This window comes from Misgurnus anguillicaudatus, chromosome 2 (genome assembly GCF_027580225.2).
Source record: "Misgurnus anguillicaudatus chromosome 2, ASM2758022v2, whole genome shotgun sequence".
Taxonomy (NCBI): Eukaryota; Metazoa; Chordata; class Actinopteri; order Cypriniformes; family Cobitidae; genus Misgurnus; species Misgurnus anguillicaudatus.
The window spans coordinates 50396463-50417500 of record NC_073338.2 but is presented as its reverse complement, the minus strand read 5'-3'; the positions used below and the strand labels follow the sequence as shown (position 1 = coordinate 50417500).

General features: G+C 36.5%; 1 protein-coding gene across 3 annotated transcripts in view; it reads left to right on the top strand.

Annotated features, from left to right (window-relative positions):
* Positions 1–21038, top strand: part of LOC141349056 (glypican-5-like) — a 189522-nt gene that overhangs the window by 29668 nt on the left and 138816 nt on the right. For all 3 annotated transcript variants that reach the window (XM_073857318.1, XM_073857307.1, XM_073857313.1), the window contains exon 3: positions 2079–2797. In XM_073857318.1, coding sequence (XP_073713419.1) covers positions 2079–2797 — 719 coding nt within the window. The remainder of the gene's footprint in view (positions 1–2078; positions 2798–21038) is intronic.

Below are 21038 nucleotides of genomic sequence, written 5' to 3'. Positions count from 1 at the left end.
AAAAAAACCCTAACCCTTTAGTTTTGAAATACACCTCTGGTGCAACTCAGACACATAATCAGTGATGTATCCTGCGTTCATTGGGTGTTTCGCGTAAAGATTACTAAACATTCTTACCGTCACTGAGGTGAATATAATCCACACGACACGCAGACAGAAACATTAAATCGTCTGTCAATTCCTCCAGAAAACAGCATGAGGCGCACTTGCGAGTTTATAATTAGTTCAGACAGAAATCATTTGAATTAGTTTATTGCAAAATTGGGACAGATATCGCTTTGTGACAGCGCAACATGAGAATTTTAAATTCATGTTGTATTTTAATTTTAATAGAAACCATTAGGGACCCCCCTAATTTATATTTTTGTTATTTATGGTGGGTCCCTCGGGGCTTAATGCAGGTCCGGGACCCCCCCAGACCCCCTCCAATTCGAACACTGACTGTATGCATTTAGTGTGCTTATGTGTTCAGTGTGTGTGTGTTCAATGTTTGTCAGTGTGCATGTTCAGTGTGTGTGTGTGTGTGTGTGTGTGTGTGTGTGTGTGTGTGTGTGTGTGTGTGTGTGTGTGATGTGTGTGTATGTGTGTGTGTGTGTGTATGTGTGTGTGTGTGCGTCTGTGTCTGTTTGTGTGTTCAGTCGGTGTTTGTGTGTTCAGTGTTTGCGTTTATGTGAGTGTTTATGTGTGTCCAGTGTTTGTGTTTGTCAGTGTGAATGTTCAGTGTGCCTGTAAGTTCAGTGTTCAGTGTTGGTGTGGTGTGTGTGTGTTCAGTGTGTGTTTATTTTACTGTATGCATTCAGTGTGTGTTTAGTCAGTGTTTGTGTGTGTGTCCAGCTTGTGTATAAGTGTTATCAGTTTGTGTTTGTGTACTGCTGCAATCAGTGTGTGTGTTCAGTGTTTGTCAGTGTGCATGTTCAGTGTGTTTGTGTGTTCAGTGTTTGCATGAGTGTGTGTGTTCAATGTGTGTTTGTGTACTGTCCCAGCTAACAGAGAAAAGTTCTAAGAACGTTCCTTGAAAGTTCCCAATGTTCCCAAAAAAGTTTTGCCAACATAAAAAGTGTCCCATTGTTTTAAGTTTAAAGAAAAATTTTTGGTTGTCTGAAAGTCAGAGGAATGTTACATTCTACCATTTTCAAACGTTATGACAGTGTCATGCTTTAATGTTCACACAATGTTTAAAACAACGACTGTTTTCTATGTTTATTTTTTTGCTTGTTATGTAAATAATAGAGAAACATTGCATTTTATTTAAATCTGTTATAAAACATTATTTCTGAATGTTCGGTTAAAATCTTGCTGTAGAAAACACAACTTATTAGGTTTAAATGTCGATGTTTTGTTTATTTAATGTCACCATTTTGGTGATCAGTGTTTGTTTTAGTCGGACTCTTGATCCTTGGTTGCATTTACTGTGTATAAAATTTTTTTTTGTGTTTATGTAAAGTTACATTATTGATACATAATAGTAAAGATCATCATCTAGTTAATTGATTTAGTCACTCATCAAAACTTTCTTATCAGTCAATAATGAGATCCAGCACTCTCACAGCAGTTTGTCATTAAGGATTTTTCGAAACATTGGACAAAATTAACCGCTGTTTGTTTGGGATGCACAAACATCAAGAATCAATGTATGAATCACCATAATTGTGACTTTAAATGAAACAAAACATTAACATGTTAACCTAATAAGTGAATTGTGTTTTCTACAGCAATATTATTTACCGAACATTCAGAGATTATAATTTATAACAGTTGTAAAATGACATGTGAGTGACACGACTAATTCATAGTTCACATTGCGATGGCTTTTCCCTGATTCTGTATACATTTATGTGCAAACCCTCAGAAACATGAACCATGGTTTTTATAGTAAAAGTAAGACTCAAATTATCAGATTTATTCAAACAACTAAGGCAAATGAAAACGATATTCTTCAGAATGTAACTTAATTTAAATGTAACTAAATGTAACTTTTTGATAGAGATCCTAAAGGTCACATGATGCATCTTTAAACTTTACAGTGATGATTATTTATCAGTTACAGAAGCTTATTCATAACTTTTCTCTCTTTTCAGATGTGTTCCAGTCTCTGTTGTCCTTTTCTCAGGAACACCTGATCTTTTTGTTTGAGAGAGTTTACACATCGCTCCTGCCCTCCATATCCCCACACATTATGTGCCTCTTCACTGACCTTTCCCAATACCTCCAGGGCACCGGGAACGTTTCAGTGGAAACCGCCGTCCAGTGTTTCTTTGACAGTCTTTTCCCATTGGTCCACACCCGTATTATCAATCCCGACATGGCGGAGAGCGTCAGCACGGGCGCTTCCGGTGACAGTCAGCTCGGCGACTGTCTTCGCATGACAAGGCCGGACATTAACCCCTTTGGCCCCCACCCCAGGACAATGGCGGCCGAGTTGGTGAGCGCATTGCAAGCGGGTCGGGCGCTCAGCATAGCGCTCGCCGTGGGGTCAGAGGTAATGAACGTTACGGAGACGATGGAGTTGTCCAAAGAATGCGTGCGTGCGCTGTTGCGCATGAATTATTGCTCTCATTGCCAGGGACTCACCCTGATTCGGGCGTGCAGTGGCTACTGCCTCAACGTCATGCGCGGTTGCCTGGCCAGCCTCTCTGAGATCCACATGCCTTGGAGACAGTACATAACCGTGCTGCAGGATCTCGCGCATATGGTCGCCGGAGAGCACAGCTTGGAGCTCGCTTTGCTGAGGATCAAAGATCACGTTGAAGAAGCCATAATCCACGCTCAGCTAAACGGGCTCAGGTTAACTGCTACGGTGGATATCCATGTTAAAATAACATGCTGTGTTTTAATTACTTGGCTTAATGATGTGCAATTCTGCAATTAAAACTATAACTTACTAGTAGTTTGATAAGAAATTAATCTGATGAGTATTTTGTTGATTAGTTGGATAAAAACTACTTTTTTTCTTGTTATAACCAATTAAAACCCTAAATCTGGGTATTTACAGTAAATGTAAAAGTGTACTTTGAAAAGTGCAAAATACACAAATTGAGTTTTAGTAATATAATATCGACATTTTATTACATTTAGACATTTTACATAAACCTTAAATAAAAGTTTGTCCTGTTTTAAATAAAATGTCTTAATATCCAAAATGTAAATAAACAAAAAACTATTAAGCTGCACTCATTATGTATGTGCCAGTGAGGAAAAAACATGAGACGACCCCGGTGTTACGATTACATCACACATTTTACAAGAAAATATATTTGTTAAAAACCGTTCAGCATCTGTACTGTCAATATTCTTTGTCAGCAAAATGATTATTATAATCAATTATTATTGTTTGTTTTATTGATTTGTTGTCGCAGCTGGTAAGGAAAAATACTGTTTAATAAACATGGCACAAACCTGGTGTTACCGATTACATCACACATTTTACAAGAATATTTGTCAAGATATTTGTCAAAAACGCTCAGCATCTGTATCACCAATATTCGTTGACATTGAACCACTTATTATAATCAATTATTATCGTTTTCAATTGTCACAGCCCTAATCTAATTTTCTGAAAATAAACAAATTAATTTTGTTTAGTTATGTAGTTTTTTTAGACTGTATTATGGAGAGCTTGTGGAAATCATCAATCTCATTCCTCTGGTTCCACATTTCCAAACAAAGCATTGCTGTTATCTTTAGTAGTTCAGCGTGTAAATGAATGTTCGCAATCGACTCATTTTTCCAGATTTCTTTATGTATATCAGCCACTGATGCAGATACGTTGCTCTTAGCATTGAACTGTAGACTATTCATCACACCCATTCATTCACACTTCAAAGACCTTTATGGGTTTTAAAAAGCTGTGTGAATTAAAACATCTGCCAGTGTTTTATAAAAAATATTTTTAAGCTTGAATGATTGGCTCTCTTTTCATCTTTAATTGATCTGATTGATTAACCAGGTATGTGATGTCATGGTTAGAGACTGATATACAGTAAATAGTTCAGCATCTGCACTGCTCGTGCTACAATGTATCATACCTGTCAACCTTCCCGTTATTCTCTGGATTCTCCCGTATTTTACCATTCTATACCCCCCTTCATCCCGTTTAAATAATTTTCCATATTTCTCACGTATTTTTAGTCTTTCTATAAAAAATCCCACTGGCCATATTAAATGTTTGCTACATCCACCTCAGGTAAAGCAGACGGCAGTATACCTGTAACATGTCAATCAAACAACACCCGCCAATAAAACAAGAAGAAGAAAAGCTTTGCGAGAAAGGGTGGAGGAAGACGAGCCACGTTCAAAACTACTACAGCCGCCACATGCTTTAACGCGCACGTCGGCCCGTGTACACATTTGGATGTGCGGGTTGATGCATTTTTTTATAACTTTGCGTGTATTGTACTTTACTGATCAAGGTTAGGGTTCAGGAAATTTCCATTATTTTCAAATCCTGATGTTGACAGATATGCAGTGTATATACAGTGGTATGTGTATTGTTCAGCATGAAGGAAAATGAATGACCTATACTACATTCAGTGTATTTATGTACAGTAAATATAAAAACATGCACTCATATATCTGCCTGAATATGACAGATTAGTTTGTAATAACGCTTGCCATAATATTACTAATTTAGAAAGCATGTTAGACTCCAGACTGGGAATTCACTGTATTTGATTTACATTTATAAGAGAAAGAGAGGTGTTTAAATGCATTCTGGATGGGCCGAGGTGAGAAAATAGTTTTTGGCAGACCACCTCTGCTCTCGCTTTTTTACTGCTGTGTGTAAATCTCCAGTGTTTTCTTAACACTGGAAAAAAGTGAGTCTGAAACCACCATCATCCTCAGTACAAACTCCATTACCCATAATGCCCTGCTTATACTCTAACTAGTGATTTTGCTTCTGATAAAGCTGAATATTTTTTCGGCCTCTTCGTTTTTATCTCCCCTTCCAAACATCATAAAGAGTATCCTCTCTAAATATGTGCATGTGTTATTAAAGGAATTACCCCAGTGGTTTGGTTTTCACTGGGATCCTTTCCCGAACCGACTGCGGTTGGCATGCGCTCCCGTCATGTGCTGCCGAAGGGGGCATGCTGTGTGTATGTGTGTAGGGGATCAGGTTTTAGGGGTCTGTCGAGACTCTGTAGGTGCTGACAACGCTGGCTGCCCTCATGCATGTCTGAAAGGCTTCTGTTGACCAGTACAGTGTGACTGTAAGGAGGAGGCGAGTCGTTTTACATCTGTCTGTGTGTGCGCACTTTAAATCCATGAAGATCGGGTGTCGTGCACATGTACTATTGGGTTTAGTTGATGCTGGGCTGTGATACCAGCTGAACTTGGATAATGATGTCTGTGTGTCTGTCTTGCGTGCAACCTGCATTCTTTTCATTGTTACAAATTCTGTCCTGTCACTGCTGGTTATACAATTAGACAGCAAAACCATCCTCCATTGTTTTCCTATTCGGTTATAAAGATAAAGTCTTATATGGCTTTTTCATCAGAATAAAGTCTGCAGTGTGGATCAGCTTAGGTCAAAAACTATCAACATACAAAAGAAGAGGCCATTTGAATGAAGTTTACTTTGTATGTGATGTTTCACTATGAACTGGCTTGAGTACAATAGTTTGTTTTGTAAAACTTGTAAACTAAAAATTCAGTTTGTGAACATTAGTTAAATATATTACTGCCGTTAAGATGAACAATGGACAGTACTTCTACATAGAATTACTTTTTACCCAATCCCAACTAGCATAAATCATTATTTTTTTAAAGAAAGAGCCAACCCGAGACAAACTCGAAAAAATTAGACCTGAGTCCAACCCGAACTAGTGGCAATAAAAAAAAAAACAATTTGCATCCAATTTGGCCCGCTGCTCTATTTATTTTAATTTATTATTTGACGACGACACAATGGTAATTCAAAATTGATTGACAGGTCTGTCTCAACAAAAATTAACCTACCGCTAGTCACACAATGTCGTGAATGCTTTTGGCAAACATGCACACACGGTTAGGTTGTGGTCGCCTCGGGTCCGTTTTGCAAAAACACAATTATTTTAAATTACCCAAGACCCGATGGTCCTATTATTATACCTGACCCGTGTTCGAGGCACCTGTGAAACCCTAAAACCCGAACCCGCTCGGGTCAGACCTCTGACCTTCAGATAAAAAAGTGTCATTGTATCATACCTAGTTAGCCTGGGTGCCAGCCCCACCCACAACATTTCAGGTCGGGAAGTTCAGTCTGGTGTCGCTCCATTGTGGCGCAACTATGCTCGGACGAAAGCAGATCGAGCCAATAAAATTGTCAGGGAGGGCTTTATGCAATGATGGACAGATGATCAACAGTAACATAATCAACCACGTCACCAAAGGGCGCTTGTGTTGAATCTGTTTACAACAAAGATGGATGCAGCTGGTGTATTTTTATGTGAATATTATGTCATTGAGTCTGTTCTAGATGATATGGTCTACGCATTGATTTTAAAAGAGGAACAGAGAAACGCGATCAAGGTATTTTTTGATTGAAAAGATGTTTTTGCCGTCCCTCCGTTGGGATTCAGCAAAAGTTTAATTTATCAGCTGGCTTAAATGGTCGCTAAGAAGAAGATGGAACACAATGAAAATGGGCAATTCGGCGTGCACGACAATGTGGATATAACTAGCGGTCGTTGCCAGCTGCTTTTCGGAAGCCCGTGGATGAAGTTAAACTAACTTACAAATGGTGTAAGATAGTCTGACTGTATGACTTACACTCAAAAAAATGCTGGGTTGTTTCAACATGGTTGATTAACAGTAACCCAGCAGTTGGGTTAAAACAACCCATTATTTGGGTCATTTTAACCCATCAATGTGTTCTGTCCAATAAGGAACCAGACCTGGGTTAAAAACAACCCAGCCTTTTTTAGAGTGTAGTAAATAACTCACAATGTCGTGATATGAAAAAAATGTTGTAAACATAATAGGTGTTGATGTACGTTCGCTATCTCAGACTTAGTACAATCATAATGTTAGTCAGGCTGCAAAAGGAAAGACGCCATTTAAACATACGTCACACACTTGGTTGCTCTGATTGGTTGTAGGTCTATCTAATTGAGTGCAGAGGCATTTTTTTGTCCTGGTTCGGTTAATAAACGTCCCATAATCACAGTCCAATGGAGTGGTATCAGACTCAAATTCTGACTAGAATTGAATGACGACGTCAGGCTAATACCTAGTTGCTTTTTGCCAAAATTGGCCATTTAGGCTGTTTTCACATATGTTGGTGCGCACCGTGGTGCGGCCTCGGACCGCACCAAAATACATTGTATCATTTTTCAGTTAGTGCGGTCCGTGTTCACATATATATTTTTTTGCTGTACTCGAAATGCCGCACCGTACACCATGTGACAACGGTCAGTGCTGTCATTGGTCTTTGACAGCTCTTACAGTCTCATGACCACCCCCACGTTTCCATGACAACCAGCCTGACAGGGAGAGCGCAGCTATCAAGATGTGGAGATAAACGATGCACGTCTTTGCGAAGTTTCTTTGCTTTAACGCGAAATTGCGTAGCTGTTCTATTAAAGCCTTTCTCACGGAGCCGTTTGCTAAAAAGCCCCTAATGTCACTATTTGTGTGTGGAGGACAGCTATGCATTTATAAAATCATCAGCTCAAACGTAAAGGAGACAGCGAATCTCTATGCAACGGACCAGGATTGGCTTGTTTGTTGTTAACCCACAATATAACACCCGGCTCACGTCACAACGGAAGCCCAGTGGCTCAAACATGTGGAAAACTTCTTGTATTTGGTTCGGCCCAAGGTCCGGCAGTGTTCACACCACAGGTGGGTCGCCCCAGAGTTCGGCAACAGCCGCTCCGAGACCACCTGTTTAGAGCGGTCTCGGAGCGGCCGTTTAGTGCGCACCCGAGTGCGGCTGTTGTGTTCACACTGACCCAAACGCACCGTACTCGGAGCGACACGTCATTTGGGCCGACCTAAACAGTGTATATGTGAAAACACCCTTAAATTCATATAGCTCCAACAAGATTTTTTTTTTGTGTGTGGAGGGGGTTTCTTTAGTACAGTGGTGCGCATGCCCCCACAGAGAAATTGCAAAGAGGGGCACAGAACAGCAATAAGAAGTTTATGAATAAGGTCATCGATGTGCCAAACCCTAAAAAATGTGGTGACTGAATATCCTCAGCTGTCTAATGGACTGTAAAATTATTCCATTCTCCCCATCTTATCTGTGTGAGGCCATGTTTTTAAAACTGACAGAATTAATTAATTAGTTATAAAAAGTAATTTAAAAAGTACAAAACACCAAAAAGGAAAAAAATCTATTAAAAATCTGATGATAGACAGACAGCCCAAGACAGATCGATAGATGGTTTCGAAAAAGGAGAAGTGAGCTGTGGACTGAGCCGTTGGTTGCAATTCACAATCTCAACCCTACATGCCGCTAAAATGTACACCTTTAAGTAATTTTCGATAAAATTGTCTGCCAAATGCTTAAATGTAAAATGATTTTGTGTGCTCTTTGCATTTGTTTTCATGTTTTTTTACTGACAGAAAAATCACATAAAACTTGAGAGTAAAGAGAAAATACAGCTGTGCTTGAGCATATTTTATTTACTTGTCAGTAAGGTTAACACAAACTAGCAACTCAAAGCTCTTTCTTGGAATTGACTATGAGCATGTTTATGTAGAAAGTTTCCTCTAGGGTAAATTTTTCTGGCCAGCTAAATATCAGCGGACATTGAATAACTTTTCTTAAGATTAATGTAACGTGAGATGACAAGTTGGCCAACAAAACATCTGAGTGTGTCAGAAACTATAATAAATTCGTCCCTTAGTGTGCATCCCTCTGCATCTTTTCTGTGAAATATCTTCTTATTTCCGGCCGTCTTGTGTAAACTTTGCTCTCTGTCTCATCAGATCTACATTTCACTCATTCCTTAGTGTTTTTTGCTCTCTTTTTAAAATCCCTTTCTGTCCCATCTTTCATTGGTTTTCGTCAAATTTGGGGCGCTTTCTTTGAGTGTTGTATATTTCATCAGGGTTAAGGTCCATTAAAGCTGCTGTTGCTGGATGTGACACCACGATGTTATTTCTTAGCTTGAGATGAAAGGAGACTGTAGACATGGAGCACTGAGGTCAAAGTTTACTGTGAACGTCTCACTCCCAGTGTGCTTACTGGAAGTCTTTTACCCGAGACGTCATGACAGAAACTGGAAAATTTACTACTATAACTCATTATTTGTCATTCAACTTTAGCAGTTAATGTGCCACTTTACTTTATTTCCTCAAGGGTTTAACCAAGGACACCAAGGAAGTCTTACACAGGAATTTTAATAGTGTGTTGTCCTTTCAGATTTTCCAAAGTCAGCGAGGTCATTTAACTGATTCATTCATTATATAAATATTTTAAGGTCGGCCTGAAACAAAAGTTGCTACAGTGTTTCTTCCCTATTGTGACGTATATTCGAATTAATCGACTTCGTAGGGCGGGACTTGATTTTATCCTTTGGGAATTCATTGGAAGTTGAAAGCCTGACCATTAGACAATGAATTTTGCCCCACCTTCACTCCAAGATGGATGTTGTGCAAAGAAAAGATAATTTTGAAAGGGAGTGGAGGTTAATGTTTGAAGATTATAAGAGCATCTGTTTTTACAGAAATAATGATGTGACTAAATGTATTTTTTATTTATTTTAAATACCTCAACTTTTATAATGAAGAATGAAATCCAACCAGACAAATTATATAGATGACTGATTAGTCGACTAGGCTGTTTTGTCTTTTTTTAAATATGTGTACCCTAAGTGGGTCTTTTTTCTGATCTCTGCACTAACAAATACTACAGTACTTGCTTTTTTGTCATTCCCTTCCTCTAAAGTGCTGAGTGTGCAGTCTTCACCCTTTGGTACCATATAATCATTCTTGTGAACAGATTTATGGATACAGGAAATCATTAAATGCATTCACTGAATAGACTCGGGGTCCATTTGATATAAGTAATTAGAAGGAAATGAGAATGTGTCCAGAAGTGTTTGAATTATAAACATGGAAGGCGATATTTTAAGAATCCATAGATTACACAGTGTTTACATTTGGGCAGAGGAGTTTGATCATGGAATAACAGTTCAAGAAAAGTGTTGGTTCTGGGATTCTAGAAAAACTAGAAATCGGATCAGATGAGATTTAGACTTTCACAGTTCTTCACTGACCCACTGCTCGAAAATCCCAAATGGCATTTATTAATGTAGGCTTTGTTAACATATGGCATAGGATCAGCACTGTGGCAAACTTAAATATCCAAGAGAGAAACTGAACACCGATTTCCATATTTAGCAGGAACCAAAACATTCAACACGCATGTGCGCACGCACGCACACACACACACACACACACACACACACACACACACACACACACACACACACACAGTTTAATTATTACAATCTATTTATCATTTTATGTATTTCATAATTTTTCACTACACTTAAAGTTACTAACAAAAAGTTGAAAACTACTAACTCATTTTGCTGTTTGTACAGTCTAGCAATGACAGAGATAGTTGTGGTTTCTCATGACACTTATTTCAATTACTTATGTCATTAAGTAGCAACATTTTATGCTGGGTATTTCATCACTTACAGCAGTTTTGATCAATCGAAACAGGATTTTTGGCAACAGCTAATTAGTATGACAGTAAATGTGAAAGCATTATTTTATTGAATACAAACTGAAAGCACCTGAATGGAAAACCTGTGAAAAACTGTATTGGAACTAGCAGTCTTTGTTTCAATGATGCTTATTTTGTTTAGGAACGTTTGTTTGGTTTCGGCAATGTTTATTTTGTTTCAAGAGTGTTTACGTTTTTCAATATTTATTTTGTTTCAAGAGTGTTTACGTTTTTCAATGTTTATTTTGTTTAGCTTGTTCAAGAGTATTTGGTTGGTTTAATTAGTGTAAATTTTTTCAGGAGTGTTTGTTTGGATTCCGAAGTTTTTATTTGTTTCAGAAGTGTTTGTTTGCATTTTGTGGTGTTTAGCTTGTTTCAGGACTGTTTGTTTGGTTTCAGAAGTGTTTATTTGTTTCAGAAGTGTTTGTTTCTATTTTGCAGTGTTTAGCTTGTTTCAGGATTTTTTTTTTGTTTCAGAAGTGTTCATTTGTTTCAGGAGTGTTAGTTTGCATTTTGCGTTGTTTAGCTTGTTTCAGGAGTGCTTGTTTGGTTTCGGAAGTGTTTATTTGTTTCAGGAGTGTTTGTTTGGTTTCAGCAGTGTTTATTTGTTTTAGGAGTGTTTGTTTGGTTCCAGAAGTGTTTATTTGTTTCAGGAGTGTTTGTTTGGTTTCAGAAGTGTTTATTTGTTTCAGGAGTGTTTGTTTTCATTTTGCAGTGTTTAGCTTGTTTCAGAAGTTTTTTTTGTTTCAGAAGTGTTCATTTGTTTCAGGAGTGTTAGTTTGCATTTTGCGTTGTTTAGCTTGATTCAGGAGTGCTTGTTTGGTTTCGGAAGTGTTTATTTGTTTCAGGAGTGTTTGTTTGGTTCCAGAAGTGTTTATTTGTTTCAGGAGTGTTTGTTTGGTTTCAGAAGTGTTTATTTGGTTTCAGGAGTGTTTGTTTTCATTTTGCAGTGTTTAGCTTGTTTCAGGAGTTTTTTTTGTTTCAGAAGTGTTTGTTTGCATTTTGTGGTGTTTAGCTTGTTTCAGGACCGTTTGTTTGGTTTCAGAAGTGTTTATTTGTTTCAGAAGTGTTTGTTTCTACTTTGCAGTGTTTAGCTTGTTTCAGGATTTTTTTTGTTTCAGAAGTGTTCATTTGTTTCAGGAGTGTTAGTTTGCATTTTGCGTTGTTTAGCTTGTTTCAGGAGTGCTTGTTTGGTTTCGGAAGTGTTTATTTGTTTCAGGAGTGTTTGTTTAGTTTCAGCAGTGTTTATTTGTTTTAGGAGTGTTTGTTTGGTTCCAGAAGTGTTTATTTGTTTCAGGAGTGTTTGTTTGGTTTCAGAAGTGTTTATTTGTTTCAGGAGTGTTTGTTTTCATTTTGCAGTGTTTAGCTTGTTTCAGAAGTTTTTTTTGTTTCAGAAGTGTTCATTTGTTTCAGGAGTGTTAGTTTGCATTTTGCGTTGTTTAGCTTGTTTCAGGAGTGCTTGTTTGGTTTCGGAAGTGTTTATTTGTTTCAGGAGTGTTTGTTTAGTTTCAGCAGTGTTTATTTGTTTTAGGAGTGTTTGTTTGGTTCCAGAAGTGTTTATTTGTTTCAGGAGTGTTTGTTTGGTTTCAGAAGTGTTTATTTGTTTCAGGAGTGTTTGTTTTCATTTTGCAGTGTTTAGCTTGTTTCAGGAGTTTTTTTTGTTTCAGAAGTGTTCATTTGTTTCAGGAGTGTTAGTTTGCATTTTGCGTTGTTTAGCTTGATTCAGGAGTGCTTGTTTGGTTTCGGAAGTGTTTATTTGTTTCAGGAGTGTTTGTTTGGTTCCAGAAGTGTTTATTTGTTTCAAGAGTGTTTGTTTGGTTTCAGAAGTGTTTATTTGGTTTCAGGAGTGTTTGTTTTCATTTTGCAGTGTTTAGCTTGTTTCAGGAGTTTTTTTTTTGTTTCAGAAGTGTTCATTTGTTTCAGGAGTGTTAGTTTGCATTTTGCGTTGTTTAGCTTGTTTCAGGAGTGCTTGTTTGGTTTCAGACGTGTTTATTTGTTTCAGGAGTGTTTGTTTGGTTTCAGCAGTGTTTATTTGTTTCAGAAGTGTTTGTTTGGTTTCGGAAGTGTTTATTTGTTTCAGAAGTGTTTGTTTGCATTTTGCGGTGTTTATTTGTTTCAGGAGTGTTCGTTTGGTTTCAGAAGTGTTTATTTGTTTCAGGAGTGTTTGTTTGGATTCAGTAGTGTTTACTTTGTTTTAGGAGTGTTAGTTTGCATTTTGCGTTGTTTAGCTTGTTTCAGGATTTTTTTTTGTTTCCGAAGTGTTTATTTGTTTCAGGAGTTTTAATTTGCATTTTGCGTTGTTTATTTGTTTCAGGAGTGTTTGTTTGGTTTCAGAAGTGTTTATTTGTTTCAGGAGTGTTTGTTTTCATTTTGCAGTGTTTAGCTTGTTTCAGGAGTTTTTTTTTGTTTCAGAAGTGTTCATTTGTTTCAGGAGTGTTAGTTTGCATTTTGTGTTGTTTAGCTTGATTCAGGAGTGCTTGTTTGGTTTCGGAAGTGTTTATTTGTTTCAGGAGTGTTTGTTTGGTTCCAGAAGTGTTTATTTGTTTCAGGAGTGTTTGTTTGGTTTCAGAAGTGTTTATTTGGTTTCAGGAGTGTTTGTTTTCATTTTGCAGTGTTTAGCTTGTTTCAGGATTTTTTTGTTTTGTTTCAGAAGTGTTCATTTGTTTCAGGAGTGTTAGTTTGCATTTTGCGTTGTTTAGCTTGTTTCAGGAGTGCTTGTTTGGTTTCAGACGTGTTTATTTGTTTCAGGAGTGTTTGTTTGGTTTCAGCAGTGTTTATTTGTTTCAGAAGTGTTTGTTTGGTTTCGGAAGTGTTTATTTGTTTCAGAAGTGTTTGTTTGCATTTTGCGGTGTTTATTTGTTTCAGGAGTGTTCGTTTGGTTTCAGAAGTGTTTATTTGTTTCAGGAGTGTTTGTTTGGATTCAGTAGTGTTTACTTTGTTTTAGGAGTGTTAGTTTGCATTTTGCTTTGTTTAGCTTGTTTCAGGAGTGTTTGTTTGGTTTCAGAAGTGTTTATTTGTTTCAGAAGTGTTTGTTTCTATTTTGCAGTGTTTAGCTTGTTTCAGGATTTTTTTTTGTTTCCGAAGTGTTCATTTGTTTCAGGAGTTTTAATTTGCATTTTGCGTTGTTTATTTGTTTCAGGAGTGTTTGTTTGGTTTCAGAAGTGTTTATTTGTTTCAGGAGTGTTTGTTTTCATTTTGCAGTGTTTAGCTTGTTTCAGGAGTTTTTTTTGTTTCAGAAGTGTTCATTTGTTTCAGGAGTGTTAGTTTGCATTTTGTGTTGTTTAGCTTGATTCAGGAGTGCTTGTTTGGTTTCGGAAGTGTTTATTTGTTTCAGGAGTGTTTGTTTGGTTCCAGAAGTGTTTATTTGTTTCAGGAGTGTTTGTTTGGTTTCAGAAGTGTTTATTTGGTTTCAGGAGTGTTTGTTTTCATTTTGCAGTGTTTAGCTTGTTTCAGGATTTTTTTGTTTTGTTTCAGAAGTGTTCATTTGTTTCAGGAGTGTTAGTTTGCATTTTGCGTTGTTTAGCTTGTTTCAGGAGTGCTTGTTTGGTTTCAGACGTGTTTATTTGTTTCAGGAGTGTTTGTTTGGTTTCAGCAGTGTTTATTTGTTTCAGGAGTGTTTGTTTGGTTTCGGAAGTGTTTATTTGTTTCAGAAGTGTTTGTTTGCATTTTGCGGTGTTTATTTGTTTCAGGAGTGTTCGTTTGGTTTCAGAAGTGTTTATTTGTTTCAGGAGTGTTTGTTTGGATTCAGTAGTGTTTACTTTGTTTCAGGAGTGTTAGTTTGCATTTTGCGTTGTTTAGCTTGTTTCAGGAGTGTTTGTTTGGTTTCAGAAGTGTTTATTTGTTTCAGAAGTGTTTGTTTCTATTTTGCAGTGTTTAGCTTGTTTCAGGATTTTTTTTTGTTTCAGAAGTGTTCATTTGTTTCAGGAGTGTTAGTTTGCATTTTGCGTTGTTTATTTGTTTCAGGAGTGTTAGTTTGCATTTTGTGTTGTTTAGCTTGTTTCAGGAGTGCTTGTTTGGTTTCGGAAGTGTTTATTTGTTTCAGGAGTGTTTGTTTGGTTCCAGAAGTGTTTATTTGTTTCAGGAGTGTTTGTTTGGTTTTTAGAAGTGTTTATTTGTTTCAGGAGTGTTTGTTTTCATTTTGCAGTGTTTAGCTTGTTTCAGGAGTTTTTTTTTTCAGAAGTGTTCATTTGTTTCAGGAGTGTTAGTTTGCATTTTGCGTTGTTTAGCTTGATTCAGGAGTGCTTGTTTGGTTTCGGAAGTGTTTATTTGTTTCAGGAGTGTTTGTTTGGTTCCAGAAGTGTTTATTTGTTTCAGGAGTGTTTGTTTGGTTTCAGAAGTGTTTATTTGGTTTCAGGAGTGTTTGTTTTCATTTTGCAGTGTTTAGCTTGTTTCAGGAGTTTTTTTTGTTTGTTTCAGAAGTGTTTATTTTTTTCAGTAGTGTTTGTTCGGATTCAGAAGTGTTTATTTGTTTCATAAGTATTTGTTTGGTTTCAGCAGTGTTTATTTGTTTCAGAAGTGTTTGTTTGGTTTCGGAAGTGTTTATTTGTTTCAGAAGTGTTTGTTTGCATTTTGCGGTGTTTATTTGTTTCAGGAGTGTTCGTTTGGTTTCAGAAGTGTTTATTTGTTTCAGGAGTGTTTGTTTGGATTCAGTAGTGTTTACTTTGTTTTAGGAGTGTTAGTTTGCATTTTGCTTTGTTTAGCTTGTTTCAGGAGTGTTTGTTTGGTTTCAGAAGTGTTTATTTGTTTCAGAAGTGTTTGTTTCTATTTTGCAGTGTTTAGCTTGTTTCAGGATTTTTTTTTTGTTTCCGAAGTGTTCATTTGTTTCAGGAGTTTTAATTTGCATTTTGCGTTGTTTATTTGTTTCAGGAGTGTTTGTTTGGTTTCAGAAGTGTTTATTTGTTTCAGGAGTGTTTGTTTTCATTTTGCAGTGTTTAGCTTGTTTCAGGAGTTTTTTTTGTTTCAGAAGTGTTCATTTGTTTCAGGAGTGTTAGTTTGCATTTTGTGTTGTTTAGCTTGATTCAGGAGTGCTTGTTTGGTTTCGGAAGTGTTTATTTGTTTCAGGAGTGTTTGTTTGGTTCCAGAAGTGTTTATTTGTTTCAGGAGTGTTTGTTTGGTTTCAGAAGTGTTTATTTGGTTTCAGGAGTGTTTGTTTTCATTTTGCAGTGTTTAGCTTGTTTCAGGATTTTTTTGTTTTGTTTCAGAAGTGTTCATTTGTTTCAGGAGTGTTAGTTTGCATTTTGCGTTGTTTAGCTTGTTTCAGGAGTGCTTGTTTGGTTTCAGACGTGTTTATTTGTTTCAGGAGTGTTTGTTTGGTTTCAGCAGTGTTTATTTGTTTCAGGAGTGTTTGTTTGGTTTCGGAAGTGTTTATTTGTTTCAGAAGTGTTTGTTTGCATTTTGCGGTGTTTATTTGTTTCAGGAGTGTTCGTTTGGTTTCAGAAGTGTTTATTTGTTTCAGGAGTGTTTGTTTGGATTCAGTAGTGTTTACTTTGTTTCAGGAGTGTTAGTTTGCATTTTGCGTTGTTTAGCTTGTTTCAGGAGTGTTTGTTTGGTTTCAGAAGTGTTTATTTGTTTCAGAAGTGTTTGTTTCTATTTTGCAGTGTTTAGCTTGTTTCAGGATTTTTTTTTGTTTCAGAAGTGTTCATTTGTTTCAGGAGTGTTAGTTTGCATTTTGCGTTGTTTATTTGTTTCAGGAGTGTTAGTTTGCATTTTGTGTTGTTTAGCTTGTTTCAGGAGTGCTTGTTTGGTTTCGGAAGTGTTTATTTGTTTCAGGAGTGTTTGTTTGGTTCCAGAAGTGTTTATTTGTTTCAGGAGTGTTTGTTTGGTTTTTAGAAGTGTTTATTTGTTTCAGGAGTGTTTGTTTTCATTTTGCAGTGTTTAGCTTGTTTCAGGAGTTTTTTTTTTCAGAAGTGTTCATTTGTTTCAGGAGTGTTAGTTTGCATTTTGCGTTGTTTAGCTTGATTCAGGAGTGCTTGTTTGGTTTCGGAAGTGTTTATTTGTTTCAGGAGTGTTTGTTTGGTTCCAGAAGTGTTTATTTGTTTCAGGAGTGTTTGTTTGGTTTCAGAAGTGTTTATTTGGTTTCAGGAGTGTTTGTTTTCATTTTGCAGTGTTTAGCTTGTTTCAGGAGTTTTTTTTGTTTGTTTCAGAAGTGTTTATTTTTTTCAGTAGTGTTTGTTCGGATTCAGAAGTGTTTATTTGTTTCATAAGTATTTGTTTGGTTTCAGCAGTGTTTATTTGTTTCAGGAGTGTTTGTTTGGTTTCAGAAGTGTTTATTTGTTTCAAAAGTGTTTGTCTGGATTCAGAAGTGTTTATTTGTTTCAGGAGTGCTTGTTTGGTTTCAGACGTGTTTATTTGTTTCAGGAGTGTTTGTTTGGTTTCAGACGTGTTTATTTGTTTCAGGAGTGTTTGTTTGGTTTCAGCAGTGTTTATTTGTTTCAGGAGTGTTTGTTTGCATTTTGCAGTGTTTATTTGTTTCAGTGTTTATTTGTTTCAGGAGTGTTTGTTTGGTTTCAGAAGTGTTTATTTGGTTTCAGGAGTGTTTGTTTTCATTTTGCAGTGTTTAGCTTGTTTCAGGAGTTTTTTTTGTTTGTTTCAGAAGTGTTTATTTTTTTCAGGAGTGTTAGTTTGCATTTTGCATTGTTTAGCTTGTTTCAGGAGTGCTTGTTTGGTTTCAGACGTGTTTATTTGTTTCAGGAGTGTTTGTTTGGTTTCAGCAGTGTTTATTTGTTTCAGGAGTGTTTGTTTGCATTTTGCGGTGTTTATTTGTTTCAGGAGTGCTTGTTTGGTTTCAGACGTGTTTATTTGTTTCAGGAGTGTTTGTTTGGTTTCAGACGTGTTTATTTGTTTCAGGAGTGTTTGTTTGGTTTCAGCAGTGTTTATTTGTTTCAGGAGTGTTTGTTTGCATTTTGCGGTGTTTATTTGTTTCAGGAGTGTTTGTTTGGTTTCAGAATTGTTTATTTGTTTCAGGAGTGTTTGTTTGGATTCAGTAGTGTTTACTTTGTTTCAGGAGTGTTAGTTTGCATTTTGCGTTGTTTAGCTTGTTTCAGGAGTGTTTGTTTGGTTTCAGCAGTGTTTATTTGTTTCAGGAGTGTTTGTTTGGTTTCAGCAGTGTTTATTTGTTTCAGGAGTGTTTGTTTGGTTTCAGCAGTGTTTATTTGGTTTCAGCAGTGTTTATTTGTTTCAGGAGCGTTTGTTTTCATTTTGCAGTGTTTAGTAGGGCTGCACGACAAATCACATGCGATACCACGCGCATCACGTCAGTAATGCCGGTTCCTTGATTAGTATTAAATCACCATCAGCTGCTTTCAGATGGCATGACATTAACTGCACAGAGCCGTAGTTCACTGACAAGCTGGGCCATATCGCATACATATTGCAGGCGATAGGTCCGCGATAATTAATGCGAAATTGCCCCAATTGTCAGTGAACTACGGCTATGTGTAGTTAAAGCTGCTCCATCCGAAAACAGCCGATGGCGATCCAACACCAATCAAGGAACCGGCACCACCGACGAGATGCGCGCGACAAACACATGCGATTCATCGTGCAGCCCTAGTGTTTAGCTTGTTTCAGGAGTGTTTGTTTGGTTTCAGCAGTGTTTATTTGTTTGGTTTCAGCAGTGTTTATTTGTTTCAGGAGTGTTTGTTTGGTTTCAGAAGTGTTTATTTGTTTCAGGAGTGTTTGTTTGGTTTCAGCAGTGTTTATTTGTTTGGTTTCAGCAGTGATTATTTGTTTGGTTTCAGCAGTGTTTATTTGTTTGGTTTCAGCAGTGTTTATTTGTTTGGTTTCAGAAGTGTTTATTTGTTTCAGAAGTGTTTGTTTGCCTTTTGCTGTGTTTAGCTTGTTTCAGGAGTGTTTGTTTGGATTCAGAAGTGTTTATTTGTTTCAGAAGTGTTTGTTTTCATTTTGTGATGTTTAGCTTGTTTCAGTAGTGTTTGTTTGGATTCAAGGTCAAGGTCAAGGTCAAGGTATCTTTATTGGTACCCGAAGGTAAATTTGTTGCGCAGACCAGACATTCAGCAATCCAAACTTAAAAACAATTCATAAAACAAAGACATAATAACATACAATAACAATAAAATATTACAATATGTAAAAAGGTCATGACAATTTGCTTCTGCACACACCCTCAGTACCCAACTAAACCATACATATCATCTCCTGCTTTTTTCGTTCAATAGTTTTATAGCAGCAGGTACAAAAGTGTTCCTATATCGTTTAGTTCTCCACCTAGGGGCCACGAACCGACATCCAGAGGGGAGTAGCTGGAACTCATCATGTAAAGGGTGGGACCAATCTTTAATTATAAAACTCGCCTTGCGCTTTAAAAAATTAGAATAAAGGTCTGCTAAGTTAAGCTGTGGCTCACCTATGATCTTACTTGCCCACCTAATAATTTGATTTAAAGAGTTTTTGTTCTTCAAAGACAAATTTCCAAACCACGCTACAAGGGAGAACGACAAGATTGATTCAATAAATGCCCTATAAAAAAGGGTCATCATAGTTTTATCAATATGAAATCTGGACAGTTTTCTGAGGCAAAACAGACGCTGATGGCCCTTTTTACATACCATCTCACAGTTCTTTTCAAAAGTCAGTTTAGAATCAATTACTGTGCCCAGATATTTGTAGCTTTCTACACAATCCACAACCTGATCTTTAATAATTGTGGTGTCATGGCGTGAAGCACAAGTTCTAAAATCTATGATCATGTCCTTTGTTTTAGTAATCAGAAGTGTTTATTTGTTTCAGTAGTGTTTGTTTAGTTTCAGCAGTGTTTATTTGTTTCATAAGTGTTTGTTTTCATTTTGTGATGTTTAGCTTGTTTCAGTAGTGTTTGTTCGGATTCAGAAGTGTTTATTTGTTTCAAAAGTATTTGTTTGGTTTCAGCAGTGTTTATTTGTTTCAGGAGTGTTTGTTTGGATTCAGAAGTGTTTATTTGTTTTAGGAGTGTTTGTTTGGATTCAGAAGTGTTTATTTGTTTCATAAGTATTTGTTTAGTTTCAGCAGTGTTTATTTGTTTCAGTAGTGTTTGTTTGGATTCAGAAGTGTTTATTTGTTTCAGGAGTGTTTGTCTGGATTCAGAAGTGTTTATTTGTTTTAAGAGTGTTTGTTTGGATTCAGAAGTGTTTATTTGTTTCATAAGTATTTGTTTGGATTCAGAAGTGTTTATTTGTTTCATAAGTATTTGTTTGGTTTCAGCAGTGTTTATTTGTTTCAGGAGTGTTTGTTTGGTTTCAGCAGTGTTTATTTGTTTCAGGAGTGTTTGTTTGGTTTCAGCAGTGTTTATTTGTTTCAGGAGTGTTTGTTTGGATTCAGAAGTGTTTATTTGTTTTAGGAGTGTTTGTTCGGATTCAGATGTGTTTATTTGTTTCATAAGTATTTGTTTGGTTTCAGCAGTGTTTATTTGTTTCAGTAGTTTTTGTTTGGATTCAGAAGTGTTTATTTGTTTCAGGAGTGTTTGTCTGGATTCAGAAGTGTTTATTTGTTTTAGGAGTGTTTGTTTGGATTCAGAATTGTTTATTTGTTTCATAAGTATTTGTTTGGTTTCAGCAGTGTTTATTTGTTTCAGGAGTGTTTGTTTGGTTTCAGCAGTGTTTATTTGTTTCAGGAGTGTTTGTTTGGTTACAGCAGTGTTTATTTGTTTCAGGAGTGCTTGTTTGGTTTCAGAAGTGTTTATTTGTTTCAGGAGTGTTTGTCTGGATTCAGAAATGTTTGTTTGTTTCAGGAGTGTTTGTTTGGATTCAGAAGTGTTTACTTTGTTTCATAAGTATTTGTTTGCATTCTGCTTGTTTCAGGAGTGTTTGTTTGTTTCCGGAAGTGTTTATTTGTTTCAGTAGTGTTTGTTTTCATTTTGCAGTGTATAGCTTGTTTCAGGAGTGCTTGTTTGGTTTCAGAAGTGTTTATTTGTTTAAGGAGTGTTTGTTTGGATTCAGATTTGTTTATTTGTTTCAGAAGTATTTGTTTGGTTTCAGCAGTGTTTATTTGTTTCAGCAGTGTTTGTTTGGATTCAGAAGTGTTTATTTGTTTCAAAAGTGTTTGTCTGGATTCAGAAGTGTTTATTTGTTTTAGGAGTGTTTGTTTGGATTCAGAATTGTTTATTTGTTTCATAAGTATTTGTTTGGTTTCAGCAGTGTTTATTTGTTTCAGGAGTGTTTGTTTGGTTTCAGCAGTGTTTATTTGTTTCAGGAGTGTTTGTTTGGTTTCAGCAGTGTTTATTTGTTTCAGGAGTGCTTGTTTGCTTTCAGAAGTGTTTATTTGTTTCAGGAGTGTTTGTCTGGATTCAGGAGTGTTTGTTTGTTTCAGGAGTGTTTGTTTGGATTCAGAAGTGTTTACTTTGTTTCATAAGTATTTGTTTGCATTCTGCTTGTTT